This window comes from Haplochromis burtoni, unplaced genomic scaffold (genome assembly GCF_018398535.1).
Source record: "Haplochromis burtoni strain Fernald_Lab_line unplaced genomic scaffold, NCSU_Asbu1 Contig_313, whole genome shotgun sequence".
Classification (NCBI taxonomy): Eukaryota; Metazoa; Chordata; class Actinopteri; order Cichliformes; family Cichlidae; genus Haplochromis; species Haplochromis burtoni.
Genome location: NW_024582674.1, coordinates 89,679 through 111,147, shown reverse-complemented (window position 1 = coordinate 111,147; position 21,469 = coordinate 89,679). Strand labels below are relative to the sequence as shown.

Sequence of the window (21,469 nt, the reverse complement as noted above, 5' to 3'; positions counted from 1 at the left end):
ATTTCCTTTATCACATGAGCATTACCTTGTTTCAGGATGTATCTGAAGGTGTTTTTCTTTGTCTTTTTGTACTGACATATTATCAAAGCCTGTCACCATACAAATGAGCTTTTCTCTCAAATAACTCTTAAAACATTAAATTTAAATCTAAGGTGCTTGAAAAGAACAGCGATCAGACTTCTTTGAGTTTCTTAAAGACGTTTCACCTCTCGTCCTCTGGACAGTTGTCTTCAAGAAACTCAAAGAAGTCTGATCGCTGTTCTTTTGAAGCGCCTTAGATTACCATGACCCGGATGACTGAGACATTAAATCTTGATGCTCTGATGCTGCTCAGAACATCCGCAATGTCAGAAATGTGAAAAATTGGGCATTCGCAGTGACTCCCTTTTACGCTTTTCTTTCACTTATCATCTTTGAGCACACATATAGCAATTCATTGATTCACTTCAGTTTGATTAAATTAAACTGACACGATTTTTGGAGCAAAATTTAAAACAAAGTTACTGATAATAAAATAAAGTTTTAAGATTGCGTATTGACAGTATAGATTTATTTAACTGTGCAGCTGAAACAATTGAAGCTGTTCAGCATTCACTTAATTCTAGTTTTTATTGCTTAGTAATCATATTTATGTTTAAAGTTAGATGCTTTCACATTGCCCTTCACTACTTGGTTTGCCATATATATTATTTTGGATATTTGGAAATGTATTTTATTTTCTACCATAATCTGATACTTTAACTTTATGGCATGGAGCAGTTTACTGGATTACTAATAGATTTTATTAATTAATGACATTTTTTTTCATTGATCAAGCAACTTCAAGACTTTGACAGGCAGGAAAAACAGCTTTCCAGGCTTTAATTTTCATGAATATGTTAGTCAAGGGCTCTTCAAACCATATTCTCAGATGAGTGCAACAGTACAGATATTTCTTTCAAAAGAAAGTAAGAAATACATGCAGTTTAAGCTAACATCAGTTCCTGTTTACATCCATGCCTGCTTGTTTGCATGCAGTACTCATATGTCATATAATATTATAACTACAATGAAATATGTTATTTCAATTCTCTCACAGAGCAAGAGAAGCTGAGGATTGTCCTCATTGAAAAGACTGAAACCGCCCTTTCGAAAAAGATTAAAGGCATCCTGGAAAAATCCTTCAATTTGGTGATGGCTCTGACCAGAGATAATGGCTGTGTAATCGTCAAGGAAGAAGAACTCAAAGATTTTGAATCATCCATCTTTTCTCCTGGTCCCCATGTGTTTTTGCTCATATACATGGGGCATTTATCTCCTTCATCGGGTGATGCGGAAAGAATCCAACACATTAAAGAGTTCTTTGGTGAAGCATCAACGCCTTACTTTTTACCTTTGATCATCCACAAAAATGCAACATTAGACACGAAGAAAAAAGAAGACATATTGTTTTCTATTGAGAAAGATTTAAAACTTAGCAGGGAGACATACTGTGCATTTTTCTGCAAAGGTGGGAAGGTCAATGAAAACGAAATAAACAACCTAGTTGTCAAGATCAAGGAGGTGGTCAACAAGAACAAGAACAAAGAAATATACACAAAGGAAATGTTTGATGAGGCACAAAAATCAAACAGCAAGGGAAAGACAGGTGATGGAGACCAAGGTCATAGCAAGAATGCAACAGACACAAAAATTGCTAAAATTGGAGAGGTCGTAGATGTAGTTGTTTCATCTAAAGACTTACCAGATTTGTGTGCCAAAATGACGATTAGAGCACAGAAAGAATGAAAGTTCATGTTAACATGACTGATTTACTCAAATGAAATAAGTCAGACAGACAACGAAGAGAGAAATATTTGATGGCTTTAATCCGAGTTATTAATCTGACAGACTTGGTTCCTCTGCAGACTGAGATCAGAACAACACATTATAAACAAAGTACTTTATAATTAACATAACCTGCATTAAAGGAGAAGAGACATTTACATTAAATTTAATGAACTCCAATTTTTCCAGCTGCAATATTATATTCTGAATGATTTTAATGCAAATACTTCTATGGTGTTTTTTTCTTTGCTTTTTTTTTCTTTATTGATAACAAGGATGCATGAGACAGGTGTGACCTTTGTTGTGCGTTCACTGTAAATGCAGCGCTGTGATACCACCTCAGCTCAGCTGCTGCAGTTAGAGGGAAACCTGACAGCTGATGTTTTCTGGAGAATCTGCAGCACAGTCTGTAGTTTCCTATCAAAGCTGCTAAAAGTTCTTTTCATTTGTTTTCTGAAATGTGTTAAAGCCTGATGGATTTTGTGCTTCCACTCAGTGGACTTGTTTAAAAGAACGATTGTTAAATTTCACTCACAGCTTTTCTTCCTTTCTTTGTTGTGCCTTTTCTTTATTTTTATCATGTCATGCAGTTAAAATGCTAATCAGTGTGTGAAAAGATGTTGCTCCAATCAATTTTGAACAACAGAATCAGATCAATCAATAAATATTGATTTGAGTGAATGCATTACTTTCCTGGCACTCTTTCATTACTCAGCTTTATTTTGTGTTTGTAAATGTGGCGAATCTGAATTCACTCACTTTAAAGATTTATTTCAACAAAATGAATATGAATTATATTGTTAACATAAACACATGAACAACAAACAAACAACACGTTGCACAAATTTAAATAAGAACAACAAAGATACCAACCCCAAGTTGCTCTCTGATGCATCCATTGGAGAAGTGGCGGTCCTAGCATGTTTGGTGCCCTGGGCGAACACCCCTCTGGCGCCCCCCCACCCCGCCGCCCACCCCCGGTACACTCCACCCCACCCCCACACATAAAATATATGTGTATATATGTATGAAAAGGATTGTACCTACGTATAAAACGTACATATAAATATTTTACTGTAAAAACTGTTGTTGTTGGTACTAAATTTAACCAGGTAAACATAAACACACACACACACATATATATGAAGAGAGAGAGAGTATGCATAGTATGCAAATGGCTACCAAACAGTCATCATAATTCGTCATACAATGAGAACAGGACAAATCAACTATTGACACTGACTAATAAATATTGTGCTGAACACAGTCCAAAAGATTCAGTCAGCTACATCAGTGTCTACTGTTTGCTATCATAGCCATGTGACACTTCATTATCCCTACTAATTAATGTTATGTATCTGTGTTGTGGTCAGTGCTATCCTTTATGCCTGGGGTCGGCAACCCTAGGCACGCGTGCCACAGTTAGCACGAGAAGGGTTAACTGATGGCACGGCCATAACTGGACTGGCCATCGGGCATTAGCTCGGTGGCCCCATGATTTTTTTTTTGTAGCGGTATAAACAATGAAAGGTGGTGGATTGGCCAGATGCTGCCCGTTGTGTAAAAATAACATCGTGGAGCTTCCACAGATTCAGTAACATTAACAAGTGGTGGAGGCCGGCAGGTGGATGAGGGAGATCAGAGGCAGGAGCAGAGACGGCCGCCGGTCCGAGCGTCAGGTGAACTGAACTTCAGGTAAGAAGTTATGACCTGCAGTCTCTCTGGGTCAGATATGAACCAGGTTTAGTTTATTTTCGTTGTGCTGACTTTTTACAGTCAGTTACAATAACTCGTACTGCTACTAGCTAGCATGACGGAGTTTCTATACAGCTGGGTGGTGCTTTGATGTTACTGATAGTGAACTTTATTGTATTCATAAGGTTCGTTAGTAGAGTCGCCAAGCGTCCCGTAAAAAGACAGAATCCTCCCGCATGTGTTCCCTCTGTCTGTCAACGCTGTCACTGTGTCTGCTTGTGAGTCTGTGTGTTAAGTTCAGCATCTTGTCTGGTTCATCTGTGTCTGTGAGTTTCCTGTTTTATTCTGAAGGTCTCTGTCTCATGTGAGTGTGTTCAGGTTACGCTTCCCCTGTCTCCCAGGTGTGTTCCCCTCCTGCCTCCCATCCCTTGATTACAGCTGTGAGTGTTTAAGCCCTGTGTGTTCTCCCTACTGTTGCTGGTTCATCTGTGTTCATTCCCTGCTTCATTCTGCATCTCCTACCTGCATCTCCTACCTGCATCTCCCTGCTTCACCATTTCAGGTCTGTGTTTTGTTAGCTTTCTCCAGTTTAGGTTTTGCTTCCACACCTTTGCCCTTTCTGTTTGTATTCCTCCTCAATAAAAGCCCACTCACATCACTTATGCCTGCATCTTGGGTCCACACGGCTCGCCTCGCTGACCGTGACAGATAGTCTTTCGGGCAGCCAGACTCAAAATGCCATATAACAGCTTGGTCTCTTTATCCACATTTAATGAGTATAAATATCCAAACAAGAGTTCATCTCGATTAAAGGGAAGTTGCATACTAGGAGTAGTCTGTAACTCAGAGTGAATCGAAACCCAAAAAGTGTTGATCAATGGACAGCACCAAAACAACTGGAAATGTTTTATTCCTTGGGCCCCACAGTTTCTCCAGCAGCTGGAGTAATTACAATAATGTTTACTTTTGGTTTTTTTCCTGTCCCGTTTGGCTCTTTTGCATCAGAATTATTGTCTAAAGGCAAAGAAAGATGCCCAACGGATTTACTTTACCAAACTGACCATCCCAGCCTTGCCGTAATGGTCCATTTGATTCACCTTTTATTGTTTATTTTATTTTCACTTGCTGAATACGGGACAGACTTGACTGGAGGAAAGAAAGAGCTGAGAAGAGGGATGGGGGAGAAGGGCAAAAAACAAAAATAAGCAAACAAAAAAATGCATCTATGGATCACCTGGATCACCTGCTGAGAAAGAAAAAAGAAAGCAAGCAGAAGAGAACAAGAGTAATAGAATAAACAACATCACAATGATATATGGGAATATGACAGTAAATACTAAATTTAAACATTATTGTGCAGCACATAAGATCAACAGACACAGTGTGCTTTGAGGTAGGAGCCAAAAAGGGTGTAGTTTGTGGGTGTGATCACCCGTGTGTACACCTGTGAGCATGGACGCGCTTGTTTTTAAAAGGTTCCTTCATGTAATGATCTACTAGAGCAGGGGTGCCCAATCCCGGTCCTCGAGAGCTACCGTCCTGCAGCTTTTAGATGCATCCTTGTTCCCACACACCTGAATCAAATGAATGGCTTGTTATCAGGCCTTTGCCAAACATGATGGCATGCTGAAGAGATCAAACCATTTGATTCAGCTGTGTTGGAGTAGGGATGCATCTAAAAGCTGCAGGATAGTAGCTCTCGAGGACCGGGATTGGGCACCCCTGCTAGAGGGTGTGGGGGGGCCACAGCCCCGTCCTCCAGGGCATGAAGCAGGTATGGAGGAGATCAAAACTCCAGACATCCAGAGGCCCCCAGAACACAAGAGACCAAGGAAGACCAACAGAGGGGCAGCTGCGCCACTGTCCCAGAAAGAGCTGAGGAGAGTCCCAGATGAGGGCTCACTCAGCAGCCGCGGAGCAGAAGCCAGGGGGAGTTGCAGTGACGCGCCCGTGAGCTCCGCCGGCAGCCAGCTGTGCCTGAGTGACCGAGCCCCAGGCCGAGAGGCCGGGGGCACCCCACCTCCGAAGTGGCCCGAGCGAGCCCCAATAAGCGGCCGCCAAGGAGTGAGCCGGTGTGTACCCGGACGCCCACCCCCAGACACAAAGAACCACCAACGCACCGACACCTGAGGGAGTCCGCCACTGGCAGGGGAAGTGGTGGTGGGTGGAGATAGGCCTCCAAACCTTGGAGGGCCTGAGATGTCCCCAGAGAGGTGGCGTCTGATACCCAACCTGACATATAGACACAGACATACAGGCACACACAGACACAAACATCCATTCCCACCCTCATGCTCTCATATGCACTTACTCCACACTCAACCAACGTGGAGACAGACATAAAGAGACGCTGTACACACGATCACACTCCCCAAGCGTACTCTACAAACCGGGTCTAGGTACCCTTGCCCCTGGAGGGGGGAACTGCACCCAGACCCAGGTGGTGTTACCCTTTTCCCTGCGGTGGGGAGAGGCAGACCGCCCCGACTCCGCAGCAGCAGGGAGGCCCCACACTCCAGACCGCAGTCGGACGGCCAACCCTCCTCCTAGCCCCCCCGCTCCAGCAGGCCGCAGAGAACGGGGGTGAGAGAAGACTCCAAACCTCCCTCCACCCGCTCATTGTAAAAAGAATAATGTTTACTTTGTGCAGGTGTAATAAAAAACCTACAAAGACTCTTCCTTCCTTTCCTTGATTAATTTATTTTTTAATAAGTATCACGTCCCCTAAGCTTGCCTGGGTTGGAAAACTCTTGAGGCAGCTGTTTCTATTTCTTTCCATCTTGCTTGGTAGTCGACATCACACCAACACACTAGGGTCCTCAGTTAAGCTGAAACGTAATAATCTTTCAAACATGGGGACGCCAACCCCTCTTTATCTTTAGCCAGCTGGATGGTTTGGTACTTAATTCGTGGTCTCTTCCCTGCCATATGAACCTGCAAATTATTTTGTCAATTGTTTATCAGTTATTTCAACTGGGAGTGTTTGGAACAGATAAAGCATCCTAGGCAAGACATTCATTTTGACTGTATCAGTATGTGACTCGAAATTTAAAATTGGTATTAAGTTCCATCTTTTAATATCCTTATTTATTTTATAGCACAAAGGTTTAAAATTTGCATGATATATTTTTGAGAGATCTTTAGGGATATTTACTCCAAGATGCTTCGGTGTCTAACCAGATTCTTACCCTGGATTCAGGAGACAGACACTATCTCTACTTTCAAGGTTAGGCTTCAAACTTTCCTTTTTGCTAAAGCATATAGTTAGGGCTGGACCAGGTGACCCTGAATCCTCCCTTAGTTATGCTGCAGTAGGCTGCCGGGGGATTCCCATGATGGGTCTACAAATGTGTTTACAGACCTCTCTGCATTGAATCATTAGTTATTATGAATCCTGGCTCTCTTCCACACCATGTCTTTGTCCATTCTTCCTCCCCTCACTCTGCTTGATGAACTGTTTTTTGCCCTCCGAGCTGAAATCTTTCAGCCACACTTCTGATTGGACAGCTAATGTATTTTAGGGGAGGGAACCAGCAGCAGGCTTTCATATAGGGTGAGATAGAAATTGAAATGGTCAGAAGAAGCCATGAACCGTTCACGTTCCTGCACGGTACCTATTTGTTGTGAAGATTCACAAACCATGGGTGAGTGTATTTGTCCTACAGCTATATCAGGGTGTTGTTTGGTTTGATGCAGTGGATATAAAGCAGCAGCAGCAACCACTCTTTCTTTGTGCTTCAGTTTAAAAGCATTTGGACAGAAAATGAGTTTCAGCTTCACTCTGAAATTTGGTGATTAGCACCAAGCAGCATTTAGAGAAGTTTTCAGCTAAACTGTGCGTGGAGTGCAAACTGCTGAACAAAGTTTAATGTGAAGGGTTTCTAAAATGCAAGGAAAAAATATCAATCATGTGTATTAAAAATGCAGAAAGGAACATAATGAATTACAGTCAACTTCTTTTTAATTGAGTTTGAAAAAACCTTTTATATTTCACTAAATAATCCTGACTTTTGAAGATAAATATACAGGGTAGTTTAAAAATCTGGTTCTTGAATTGAAGAAGTTAATCAGAAAATAAAAAGCAATATTTTTACAAGCTACCAATTAATGATATTTTAGAAACAAAAACATATAAAATCATCATCAGATCAGCTGATGGCAATCAAAATGATCATTTTTCCATAAAAATCTTCTTTTAAAAAACAAAGTCAGTCAGTAGACTTTAAAATGTGTAACGATGGTGAGATTATTTTTATGGTTTTTCTTGTGTCTTGAACATGTTCGTGTTAGTTTCTTTAATGCATTTTGTGTCATAATGATGCTAAGTGATCAATACTATGAAACAGGTTTTTGTGACATAGATTCACGTATTTGAAAGAAACAAGCTCATGGCCCTCTACAGGATCACCGTGTGGACAGTTCTCACATACTTACATTCAGTGTTGGGGAGTAACGGAATACATGTGCCGCCGTTACGTATTTAAATACAAAATATGAGTAACTGTATTCCGTTACAGTTACCGTTTAAAAAGGTGGTATTCAGAATACAGTTACTTTGTTGAAATAAATGGATTACACTGCGGTACTTTCCTGTTTCATGTTGTCGCGGGTCAGGACTGTTTGGGTTTTGTTTGACAGCTACGTTCTGTTGTTCCAGGCGGCAGCGTTACGGTTGCCATGGTTACAGGGCGACGCTCTCTCTCTCGCGACTTTTCGTTGTTGTTGTTGTGCTAAGCTAACAGGCAGAATGCTACAAGCATAGCTCTAAAGAATGTAGCATCATGGGCAGTGTAGTCCGTGCTGCAGGGAGAATGGACTGCCATACACGTTATGGTCTGTGAGCGCGAGGAGGGAGAAAAAGGGGAGTGGAAAGGTACGAGTTGTCATCGAGGAAAAACGGGAGCTGGAAGCATGTAAATATAATAATAACCACTGCAGCCAAGAAGAGTGCCTGACGAGCCCAGTGTAAGTAAGCTATTAAGACTCGACTGTACACCGTGTTCGTGTTTTCCTCCGAAAACAATAAGTTCCGTTGGAGCAGCCTTTCAACGCCTCTCTCTGTCTCTCGCAAGAAAAGTTGACCCACACAACAAAGTAAAGCTATTTTTCGGCTACGAGCCGACAGGGACCCCGCCGTATTAGTCAGAGGTCCCTTTACTACAGTTCGGAGTCGCGGACCTTCAGTAATAGTAATAAATCACACAGCAATAGTACATTCACGTTGTTGTAAAAAGCATGATAATATATTAAGTAATCCAAAGTATTCAGAATACGTTACTGTCATTGAGTAACGTAACGGAATACGTTACAGAATACATTTTGGGGCATGTAATCTGTATTCTGTAATGGAATACATTTTAAAAGTAACCTTCCCAACACTGCTTACATTTTTCCAACAGATGAGCTGAGGATCGTTTTGTTTGGCCGGCAAGATGTCCATAAAGAGAAACTGAAAGAAGTCTTGACCAACAAAGAACTCTTCACCTCAAAGGATTCTTCTAATGTGGTTGTTGTAAATACTCCAGATCTGTTCAAAAGAGAAGAAGAACTAGATGATGTGCTGGAAAAGATCAAGCGTTCCCTCAAACAAGTCAAACCTGGTCCTCATGTCTTCTTGTTTGTGGAGAGGTTTGACGAGATGGAACAAGAGAAAACAAAGGCACTGAGTATTTTTGTGGACACTTTTGGTGAACAGGCATTAGACTTCACTATGATGGTGTTCACCACTGATGATCAAGAAGAAGATGAAGCTGCCATGATGGGAAATTTGGACCAGTTTTCCCTCAGAAAATTAACCAGGCATGTTGATGATAGATACTTTATTTTTAACGTTGCTGACATTGAACATCAGCAGCCTCAAGTCACTGAGCTGCAGAAGAAGATGAAACAGATGAGGAAGAACTGTTATCTTTTCTACTCCCAGGGGATGCTCGAGCAGGCTGAAAAAGCTCTGGGAAAAAAAGAGAAAGAAGCATCAACAACAGAAGCAGAGTGGCGCTCTTTTTATGACCGGTGTGGCGTGATTGGAACAGCTGTTGGAACTGCAATAGGATATGTTGTTGGTTGCCGTGGTGAACTGACATCTACAACAGGAGCTGCAATTGGAGGTGTAGCTGGTATGATCCTGTTTATGGCAACAGCGTTTTTGGTGGTACTTGCTAAATTTAAAATTAAAAAGAAATTCACCTAGATTTCATCATCATCACTGGGTTTGATTGGTTTTTTTCTTTAAGCTGATTACCAAATTTATAAATCTAGAAAACTATTAGTCGGAAATCATCATGGGTCAGTCATTTTATTTTTCAGCAGATCGAGAACCGGCTACGGTGTTTGCATCTGCTGCTGACATCTCAGAGCTCGATGCTACGAGATACCAGCAAGAGCTAAATGACTGGAGGCTCTGAGCCTCTACGCTGTCACTGTGGGATCCCACCACCACCCCACCAAATGGAAACCTTTGCCACATGAACACATCATCATTGTACATTATTATATACAACTGAACATTCACCAGGTCACCAGAGTTTAGGGTTCAGGTTTTGTATGAGCCACATGTTAATAAAAAACTAGATGTTAGATTCAGGTGATGTTTCTAATATTTTGGCTTTACGATGTTTCCTCTTGTGGGTCTGAAACAACTGAAACAGGATAAAAACAGGTGAAGCCCAACTCTGGATCTGCTGCAGTGACCTGTTGGATGTTAAGTGAACTTTTATCTTCATTAACCTGTGACTGCTTTCACATCCAGTGGTGATCTGTGAGATAACACACAGTAATGTCTTTAAATGTCTTTTTGTGTGTTGGACAGATCGATAATCTATCAGTTTGATCAGGTTAGATCCTGCTGGCCGTCACAGACTCTGTTCTACATTCATACAGTTTGTTCTCATTTTAAAGGATTTTTGGGTTTCAGGGTTTTCTTGTGTTTGTTCTCCTGGATAAACTCCATGTTCTCACTTTAGGAGTTTCTACAGGACTGTTTCCTGATACAAATGCAAATGTGTGCTTCAGCTTCAGTGCAGACGGTTTTCACATGTTTGTGGATGGAAACACTTCGGTGTCTTAAACCTGCAGATAGATATATATGATATATATTGTTTTCGTGCCTGAACTTGTATAGAAATATATAATCCATTACCTATACTCTAATATGTAATATGCACTCTTATGGCAATGCTAATTTTACTCATACTGCGGTCGCTCGCTATAACACGGTTCACCTTTCACGGCCTCGCTGTTTCGCTGATTTTTTGTGTGCTATATTTTTTTTGTATCATTGTGTTCTGCGTCCTGATCGACTGTAGACCATTGTCCATCTCCTCCGTGCCCTCTCTCCTGTACAGTACAGAATTTTTTACAGATTACAGCTTTTGTGCCTGAACTTGTTGTACAGGAAGTCCTGACCTTGTGCCTTTGAGCAGCAAACATGTGAACATGCAGACAGACAGTGGGACGTGTTTGCAGACGTCTCCCTGTGTTAGCAGAGGAACATGTCCGTCTCATAGATGGACCGAGATCAGAGGTCAAAGGTCATTCTCCTGTACATGTCGGACTTGTTTCACTTGTTGCCTTTGTGTAACCTCGTGCATGTAATAAAACAGAAGCAGGTTCTTGATAACCTGCTGAAAGACAGACGTCTTCTTCTCTTTGTGTCCTGATAGTCTCTGAGCTCCAGGAGCTCTCCACAGGAGAACGCTCTCAGATGTCCTCCTCTGGGAGATTGGACGGGTTGACCTGTATCGTTCACAGCTCAGAGTGCTGCTATGGAAGCACCTCAACCTGGTTCTAGGATCTGCCCGTCTCGGGGCTGCGGTTTGTTGGAAAGACAGATATCTCTACCTCTCTCAGACACAAACACAACCCAATCAACAACTCATAGTTTTGGTATTCATTCCCAGCGTGTCCTGTCAGGCTTTGGTGCAAATCCCCAGTAAGTGTCAACCCACCAGGCTTGGCAGTGAGATAAACTCCAACCTTCAAGCACACCTGAACCACTGAGCACAAATGTTTGATGTGAACAGTTTATTCTTCAATAATTAGACACATCAAACAGGAATGAGTGCATACACATGCACAGGATAGTTGAACACTGACAGATCTGAACCTTACTGAGAAAATGAAACATAAACAACTTCACTGAAAGCTTTAAAGTGTCTGATTCTACATGGATATAAAATCATCTGCAGCTGACTGACGGACCAAACTGTGACTCACAAAGTGAAGCAGGAGCTCCAATCAGCACGAAGACAGTAAAACATCCCAGCAGAAACAAACTGAACATGTTTCTACTGAGAGCAGAGTCTCAGAGGTGAAGCTGTGAAGCTGTTCAGTGAAACGCTGCCCTCTGCTGCTCATAGGAGGAAACACAGCCTCTAGCTTCAGCCTCTCAGAGCTGCAGCAGAGCAGCTGTGAGAGGCAGACAGCCCTGACGGTGAAACACTGTCAGCAGGTCTGACCAGGCTGGATTCATTCAATTCAATGTCATTTTTTCAATTTATTTCAATTCACAACAACAGTTGCGTCAAAGCACTTTATAATGTAAAGAGCCTACAATAATACAAATACAGGTAGTCTTCACATAGACTCTGTCTGGACAAAGGCCGAGCAGAGGTTGTGTTTCCTGCAGGAACTCAGGAAGTACAACCTGCCACAACCTGCTGGTCGTCGTCTACACAGCCATCGTGCAGTCAGTCCTGTGCACATCGATCCCTGTCTGGCTCAGCCGGAAGCAGGACAGGCCCAGACTGCAACACAATCAGGTCTGCTGAGAGCATCAAGAGCGCTGATCTTCCCTCCATTCACGGTCCAGGGTCAGGAAACAGACAGAAAACACTTGGTCCTGGGTCTTAGGACTTATTCTGAGTGTTTGCACTTCCTGTTTTATTTTGATAGTCTTCTGTTTCATGTGTACAGCGGTCCCTCGCTATAACATGCTTCACCTTATTTTACAATCATCTTTAATAAATTATAAATTGTGTTCATATGATATATTAAATTATAGCTGTTTGAATTATGTAAAGTATTATTTTATATAACAGCTATTAAGAGATAAAAGCCTGAATAAATAAAAACTCAGATCCCGAGAGATCCAGCAACTTCAAGGATTTAAAAAAAACTTTGATCTTTTGGACCTTTGATCCAAACTGTTACGGAGATCATGTGACCAGCACTGACGTCGCATTCAGAGTTTAAATATGATGATATAATAAAATCATTCTGACTCAGGTGATCCTGCATCAAATCCAGGTAAAAGCACACCTTTCTATGTGCTCTAAGTTGTTCTGAGCAGAAAACTATCCCACATGCTGATATGAGTGTTCAAAGTTTACCCAGAATGCACTTTGTGGCGAATTATCAGAAACAGATCAGCAAACATCAAACATCTGCTTTCTGCTCCTCTGCGTCACAGCCATGAACCTGCTGCAGGTGATTCACACTGTGATGGATCCATCACACTGATGCTCACAGCTGGGTCTGGACAACATCGAGCTGAACTTAACCAGATGTTGTCTTCAGACTGTGAGTCTTGGAGTGTAAAGCTGATGTGGATCAGCTCTCATCGTGGCTGCAGGCACTTCAGGTCACTTCACCCTTTGCCCTGAGCCTGTGTCAGACGTTTCAAACCCAGACAGACCAGCAGGTGTAGTTTCTCCTGTGGCCGCCAGAGGGCAGACGTTCAGCAAACAGCTGCACTGCTCCTCAGAGTCCAACATCCTCAAACCAGGAGGCGGGCTCAGTGCTGGGGAGGAGCAGGACCATCAGAGAGGAGGGGGTTATCAGAAGTGAGTCAGGACGGCTCACTGCTCCTCTGAGCATCACAGGGAAACACGAGTGATTTAAGCCTTAAAGCTGTGATTTTTAGAGTGTTACCTCAACCACACTGATGTAGCTGCTGTTGTAATCAGAGGTTGTCCGAGATTTTCATTTCAAAAGCCAAAATAGCTCTCGCCCACACTCTGACCCACAACTTTTCTCAGTCATTAATGATAAAAGAGTTTAAGGGTTTGAGAACAGCTTGGTCGCTGAAGCTGCAGCTGGTAGCTTATAATAACATATAACCTCCAATAAAAGTCCTGGAAATTCACTCACAAAACTGAAGCTCAGATTTCTTAGAGGGTCTGTTAGTACAGTGACCTCACAGACGATGTGTCATATCAATGAAAATGCCCCAGCAGCACAAACACGGTGCAGAGATCTAGTTCAGGGACTCCAGTTAGCTGAGGTGAAGCCTAGAAGACTGCTAGCGGCTACCTGTGTCACCATCCACCTGTCTGAGCGTTTTCTGGTCTGATTACTGACCTGGAACATCCGCAGTAAAAACAAAGGAGAAATGCACATTTCAAGACAAGAAATAGTCGCCTAACATGTTTCATTTTTGAATAGATATTTCTGATTCCTGTGTAAAAGAAAGGACGTGTCCTTTCTATCAAAGGTCGTCGTACTGATGTGCACTTCTGCCAGCTCTACGCAGGATCTTTGTGAACGGCTTCATTTTATTTTCAGGTGCTTGCATCATCTTTTTTGTACACACTGTTTTAGATACCACGTCCCACTTTCTTAAAAAGAGTTAAACTAATTAAATTTTAATAAGTGAAAAATCCCAGCACCCTGTTGGTTGAACCTTTCTTTTTTTGGTCCTTGAGTCTGCATCTCATTCTGACTCGTGCTCTGTGATTGGACGGCTCTTTCGGAAACCGGTTTGGTGATGTGTGTTCAAGGGGAGGGAACTATACAGACGTTATTATAAAAACATGAAGTTACAAAGAAGAGGACCCACTCGTGACTGCCCACCAACCACATCTAGCAGGCAGGATGGCCGGCAAACATGCAAATGATGGTAAGAACGTTTTATATTTGAGCTTTTGGATGAACCAGCAGAGCGAGGACTCGTTCTCTTCCTCAGACTAATATTTCCAGGTTTACGTTCGTGTATGTTACTGTCAGCCTGTGGAGTTACCTGTAACTTTGAAAGTAACTTTACATTTCTCACACACTTTGGTGTTTTAGTCAAACTCAGCTTTCTTGTCACATTCAACAGATGCTGCCAATATTCAGTGACGCTTCCACCGTCACACAACAGCTGCTCGTTAAACTGTTCATGTTATTAGACAAAAACACAGAGAACAGCAGTTCATCTGGAGAATTCAGTGAAGTTTAAAGACTTCAGCTGCAGATGTTCACTGCACGATTTAAACTAAATGTTCAAAGTTTAGAGTTTCACTCAAAGGTCCCTTACAGATGTTTTACTAACTTGGTGTTTCAGCAAAACTAGAAAGTCATTTTGTTTCTGACATGATGTAATTTATGTTATTTATTTATATTTATAATGGAGTGCTTTACTATCATTGGTTGTAGTTTAATAGTTACAGTTTCAGACATTTTCTTCCTCTTAGCTGTTTAACTGTATTCTCAGGGCAGAGCTCCAGGAGGTGTGAACATCATTAATGCTCCTAAAATTATTTTCATACTTAAATAAAACTTTACTTTCATTTTTATCCATGTATTATACTGAAAGGGTTTTCTTTAAATAGATGGCTGCCTGGTTTACATGGCAGGTGACTGCTGCAGAACTGAGACGCCTTAAAAACCATCTGAAGCCTTTCAGGTGTTTTGCAGCATTAGACATAAAGAGCACCGAGTCATCAGCAAAGCAGCGTTTAGCTCAGTGAGACTCTACAAAGCTGGAGTCAGCTGTTCAACCCAGACTAACTGATCATGTCTTTGAAAAGCAAAGTAAGCAAATAGGATGAATTTAAGCTAATGTCAGTTGTTGTTGTCTAGATCAGTCACACTGTGACTGCTGCAGTGTTGATGTGTGATGAATGTCGTGTAAATTCTCAAACAGGGCCAACAAAGCTGAGGATTATCCTCGTTGGGAAGACTGGAGCTGGGAAGACTTCAACCATCAACACGTTCCTGGGTAAACCTGCTGTGAAGAAGAACCGCCTTCTCTCAGATACAACACCGTGCAAGACGGAGACGGCACAGTTTGGAGACCAAGAACTGGTTTTAGTTGATACTCCTGGTCTGTGCCACACCAAGCTTACAAAAGAGGAAGTGCTGAATAAGATCACTGCATCCGTGTTTGAGGCTGATCAGGGTCCTCATGTGTTCCTGTATGTGCAAAAATGGGAGGGAGATAACACAGAAGACGAGAAACGAGTGGAAGCCCTGAAGAAGATGTTTGGCGACGCGTCAGGGCCTTACTTTTTCCTCTTGATGACTGTAGATGGAGCTGAGGATGAGGATGAGATAACAAAGTTTACTCAGAGAGTTGGTTTTAAAACAGAGAACTACTGTGTCCTTAACAACAAAGGTGAAAAAGACCAGAAAACTGAAAAAGTAAAGGAGCTGGTGGACAAAATCAATCAGGTGGTGCAAACTAACAAGGCAGAGGGCAAAGAATATTACACCAAGGAAATGTTGGAAGAACATAAGAACAGGCTGAAACCAACATATCAGGTCAGTGATGCAAACAGGGAACTGACCTCTGTGGTGGGGGGCTTGTTAGCTTCTATGCTGGGTGAAGAATTAGCTCAGAAAGTGATACAGTTTAATTCTTACCTGGCAAAGGAGTGTGATGAATGGCTCTGACTGTAGCCGTGCAACAGCCACTCACAACATCCAGCACGATGAAAAGGATCAGCGAGGGTCATGAGACTTTTTCTTAAACTGATTATGTGACTTAAAGCCTTCAGACTGAGTTTGAAGAAACGACATTAAACATCCTTTGATGCATTAACGACCATCCAGCCCTGTTTTTAATGCAGCGCCGCCCGAAGATCACGAGCGTCCAAACCTGATGTTGCTGCACAGAGCGTCTCTGAGTGTTGATGTCAGCTGTAGCTGATGATGAGCATTATTCTGAAATTGTTCTCCAGTTTGTAGATGCAGGTTTGTGCTGATTGGTGAGCTTTTATTTCTGACGCTGCGTCTCTCACCCTGATCGAGACAACCAGCGGTTTCCTCTGAGACGTGTTGACATCGTTATTTCATATGTATTCTTCATGATTTTTAATGTTCCCCTTCTGTTTTTCTTCACATTTGAATGTTTTTGGAGTTGGTTCGGACACATTGGCAGTTTACTTTCATGCTTTTGATCGATTAAAACTGTGAACATTTTTGCTGCTGCAGGACTTGTTAAAGTTGTTTCCTTATATGTTTTTTCTACAGTTTGTTAAATTTGCAGAAACAATGATAAAATGTCCAAACTAAAATAAATTGGCCTTTTGAATGTCACCTGTCCCGACTCTCTTTCTACTCGTGTGCTGTTTTTTTCTGTTATAACGTTAGATTGCCGAGTGCTGCAACTTTATTCCAGCATTAGTTGGGATGTAAGTATAAAGGAACGAGCTCTTTATGTGCAGGTATTTATGGCTGCAGCTGTATTACCAATGCTAACATTCTCTTATTTTGAAAAGCATTGATACGGCCCCTCTTTCCCCTCTTGTCCACGGCTCATATAGCTCAGCACACACACAGGCATGCATTAGACTGGATCATTAGCCTCACTTCTATAAACTTGATTAATTTTGTAAAGAACAATTCTCACACACAAACAACGAGTCCTCTTCAGCTCTGCGGTTCAGAGTCAGCAGCAGCTGAGATTTAATCATGTGGAGTCTATCAGCACTGACAGAGACATTCAGGCTCTGACTCAGCTCCTGTCCTCCTGCTGTGACCTGAAACAGCCTCAGTGCTCCATGTTTATGCCTCAGGTCCTGAAATGCATCAGAGGTTTGTGAGACCAGCTCTGCTGAGTTAGTGATGTCTCTGTTGCCTGTCCATACAAACATAACAAATGTTAATTATGTTCGAGTATTGTTAATGACTGAGGGCGGGAGTGATGTGGACACTGCTCCAGTCTGTCGTGGTGAAGCAAGGAGGGGAAAGTAAAGCTGTCAGTTTACCTGTTCCTGGTCTCACCTGTGCTCATGAGCTTTGGGTAGTGAAGAAATGAAAGTGTGAATACAAGAAATGAGTTTGCTCTGGAGTGATGCGGTCAGGAGTTCAGTCAACAGCAGCACACTGACGTGGTTTGGGCACCTGACGAGGATGCTTCTGGCAGCTTCCTGTGTGAGGCGTTATGAGCATGTCCATATGAAAGGAGACACCTGGGCAGACTGAGGACACTGCTCCTGAAGACATAAGAAATTATGTCTCTGGGTGACTTGGTGTCTCCCTAGAAATAAGTGCTTGGGTTAAGGAGGTCTGGGCATCTCTGCTGAGACCACTGCCTTCATCATCTGGACCTGGAGAAGAGGCAGAAAATGGTTGGATGGATGTGGCAACTGTGTCAATCAGCTAAATGTGGCACTGCTGCCTGACCCCAGATCTGTCAGACCCCATCAGGATCCCCCTCAGAGCTGAGGACGCCATCATCCACCTGATGCCTGTTATGGACCCGGAGTTAGCAACATCCCCCAAAAACCCGAAGAGGAGAGTCCTGGCCCCTAGCCCTGCCAGTGTAGCAGAAATGATGAGGATGATGATGCAGCAGCAGCCGTTCTTCTCTGCGTGAGTAGCTTAATGTTGTTCGTGTGTAATTTACGTTGAGTAGGCTAACCACGTTATTACATTAATGCATGTAAGGTGAACTAGCAAACATCATCATAGCTACATGCGGCTGTCTTCTTGTTTGATGGCAGATACTCCCTTCACCCTGGCCAAAAAGGCTAAAATGACCAAAGAAAAAGTGGAAAACAGTTAAACATGAGAGGTTTTTGGACAAAGTTTGTGTTTTTTCCATTGTTTAAGCACTGCTTCCAGCCAAGAGTGATACCATATATGCCCCATAGCTGCAGAAAAGGCTAACATTGTTATCTTTTTACAAAAAAACAGCTGAACATGAGAGGTTTTTGGACAAAGTTTGTGTTCTCCATTCTTTAAGCACCGGCACCGTTTCAAAAGTACCGGTTTGGCACCGGTATCGGATAAAACCTAAACGATACCCATCCCTAGTTAAAACACCACTGCACTTTACAGGAAGAGCCAGAATCGTCTCTGAGGTCTTTTAACATCTGTCGGACAATGCTCAGGATTATCTATGATTTTCTATGAGTCTGTTGTGGCCAGTACCATCATATGTGCTGTTGCATGCTGGGAAAGCAGGTCAAGGGTCACAGATGCTAATAGACTCAATAAACTGATCAAAATGCAGTAATGTTGTAGGGATGGAGCTGTAAAGTTCACCTAATGCACAGCACACAGAGCAGTACACCCTCTTGCACATGCTCGACTGTAAAAATAACAAATAACAAAGTTCTACAGTTTAGAGTAAAATGTCAATCATATATATTTACTCTCTGTAATATTTTGCATATTTATATTTCTTAAATTTTGTCAGTTTCTTTGTAAAATATTTGTATTATTTGCTTTAGTTCAGTCTGGTCAAAGGAGCTTGCAAAGACATATTTAGTTCAGTCTGTTCTTATTGTCTTGGAGCAACTATAACCACATCATTTCTTCTGGGATTAATAAAGTATTCTGATTCTGAGCAAGGTTTTAGTCTCCCACCATGGTTTTATCCAACACTGACCGATAAATGCTCCGTGAAAAGGCTGCGTTAGGACACTGGCTGTGGTTAATAACCTGGGTTACAGACCGAGTGTACGTGATCTTTGGTGTTTGTTTTTCCTCCTTGCCTTTTAGTTTACGTTTCACTAACAGCTACAGTCACCTGTGTCACCATCCACCTCTCAGTTAAAGAGACCACGCCCCTAATTATGCAGACTTAAAGCCTTAGTTGAAGCAGGTGCGTTGTAAAAAGCTCAGTGCAGGAGCCTCTGCTGGACATTAGAGGAACTGCAGGTTTTGGTGCTTCAGTGCTGATGGTTCATCTCATCCTGACATGTTTGATCTGAATAACAAACACATTAATGCTGTTTTATTGTGATGTTTCCTGTTGTCGTCAGAAGGTTAAGTGTGAGGAGGCAGACCTGTGGAAATGCACTCCGATGATGCACTTTTTTCAGCCTTCTGATTGGTTTCTTTCAGCCAGATTTCTGATTGGACAGCTGAAGTTTAGGGGAGGGAACCAGGAGCAGACTTGAATATAGAGGTGAGTTGGAAATGTAAACAGTCAGAAGAAGACATGGATGGTCGTACTGCAGTGGAGACCAAGGTACTGATTGATCCGCAGCCCATGGGTGAGTGTATTTGTCCTGCAGTGATCCTCAGGCTGGTGTGTGCTTTGAGTTTTGGGACAGTCATTATTTCCTGAAACATAAAACAGGAGCAGCTCTTTGCTTAAATCACTGGGACACGATTTCAGTTTCAGTCTGAAATGTGTTTTTAGTTCACACATGTTAGGTTTGTTCATTTACTCTCAGTTTAAAGCTTGATCAGCACCAAGCTGCACTCAAAGAAATCATTTATGATTTTTAAGCTGTAAAGATTTTATATCACAGATAAGAGGAAAATAACCAAATGAATCTCATATGACTCTTAATATTTGAGTCAATAATAGAAATTATATAATAATTCAAGTTTTATAAAACTCTGAGCTGATGAATAAGTTTTAAATGTATCATCTGCTCATGAAATAAAACAGTTTTTTTTTAATGTGAATATTTTTATCACACTTTTAAAATCAGATCGTTTCATTTTATAGAAAAACTATTGATGAGCTGTAAAATCATCATCAGGTGATCTGACAGTAAAGGTGATAAAGTCAGCGTTCAGTCCTGATATTTTAGGAGGCTTTATGATGGTGAGATGATTTTTATTCTGGTATTTCTGGACGTTTTCTGTTTCAGTCAGTTCAAATCAATCGTGAGAGCATTTCGCCGCCATTTTCCTTGCGATCCTCTAAACGTCTCGAACCTCTGCGGTTAAATCCGTCACATCTACGACTTTAAAGTATAAATGTGATGAAATCAGTTTCTGTGGATTCACTGAAGTCTTTGTTCTTGGAGTGAAGCTGAAGCTTCTTCATATTTGGTTCTGGACGCTCGGACTTCTTCACCTCTGTTCAAACTTCCTGGTAAGTAAACTGATTTATTAACAACAGTTTGATTTTTAATGTGATGAAATAAACGAGGGTGACAGCGAGCAGTTAACCAGCTTTACTTTGGTATCAGTAGCATTAGCTTTTGTGTTGATGTTAATCCAGCTAATAAACTGTAATATGCAAATGCTATAAATGAACTTTTAAACCTGACTTTGGTCCAGTTCTCTCATTTTCACTGCCTTGTTGTGTCTGTCGGTCTTTAGATGCAGTTCTCTCCTCGTTGGTAAGGATGCAGACTTTCTTTTCAGCAATAATTTTCAGATCACGAGTTGAATATTTTTGTAAACACTAAATGTTTCATGTAAAAAGTCCTGACTCCTCTTCATGTTTAATCCTCTGCAGCTTCTATCAGATTCAGTCTGCAGCGATGTGGAACCGAGTCTGAAATAATTCTCCTTTGGTGAGTGCAAAGTTTTCAGACATGAACAAACGTATATGGAGGTTTTATGACTCTTTACAGACACAGGTTATATAAAGCAGGATCACAGTGACGGCTTCATGTTCTGACGCTTCTCTGAAACACTTCCTGTTAAATCTGTTACTCCCAGTATTTCAGTGTATCACAGATACGTTAAACAGCTGGTAGCTGTCCACAGACGAGACCCAGGCCTTCCATTAAACTTCACGAGTGGCCGTTACCTGCTGGCATAGCAGCTGTTTGTACTGATGACCCAGAATGAAGCTTCTATGTGCACACCTGTGCTCCGCCTCAGCATCGCCCAGCTAAATCTGTGTGCCATCGATTTACTCAAGTTACCAGAGGACATAAAAATAATGAAGTCCATGTCACATTCAGTCCAAAAACCTTTCTTCAAATGTTGATCTCAATCCTAACAGTGACATTTTGTAGTTTTATTGAATAATACTGAATTCAAACAGTGACCACATCCCTTCATTTTTATATTTTATGAATAAACCTGATTATATCCATGTGAAACAATGAGTGTGATTTGTCCT

General features: G+C 41.8%; 3 protein-coding genes across 3 annotated transcripts in view; all 3 read left to right on the top strand.

Moving 5' to 3' along the window:
- The window catches only part of LOC102313036, a 2,918-nt gene extending 427 nt beyond the window's left edge, over positions 1 to 2,491 (top strand). Inside the window, exon 2 of the mRNA XM_005947133.3 lies at positions 1,079 to 2,491. Coding sequence (XP_005947195.1) covers positions 1,079 to 1,767 — 689 coding nt within the window. The 3' untranslated portion in view covers positions 1,768 to 2,491. The remainder of the gene's footprint in view (positions 1 to 1,078) is intronic.
- Positions 2,492 to 7,036: 4,545 nt separating this feature from the next.
- On the top strand, positions 7,037 to 10,750 carry LOC102312713 (GTPase IMAP family member 9). Its single transcript, XM_042228247.1, has 2 exons — positions 7,037 to 7,145; positions 8,901 to 10,750. The coding sequence occupies exons 1-2, from the start codon at positions 7,088 to 7,090 to the stop codon at positions 9,689 to 9,691; spliced, it is 849 nt and encodes a 282-aa protein (XP_042084181.1). The 5' UTR covers positions 7,037 to 7,087; the 3' UTR covers positions 9,692 to 10,750.
- Positions 10,751 to 14,294: 3,544 nt separating this feature from the next.
- Positions 14,295 to 16,759, top strand: LOC102312402 (GTPase IMAP family member 9-like). Its single transcript, XM_005947131.2, has 2 exons — positions 14,295 to 14,338; positions 15,347 to 16,759. Exons 1-2 carry the CDS (start codon positions 14,314 to 14,316, stop codon positions 16,093 to 16,095), a joined length of 774 nt encoding a protein of 257 aa, XP_005947193.1. The 5' UTR covers positions 14,295 to 14,313; the 3' UTR covers positions 16,096 to 16,759.
- The last annotated feature ends 4,710 nt before the right edge of the window (positions 16,760 to 21,469 follow it).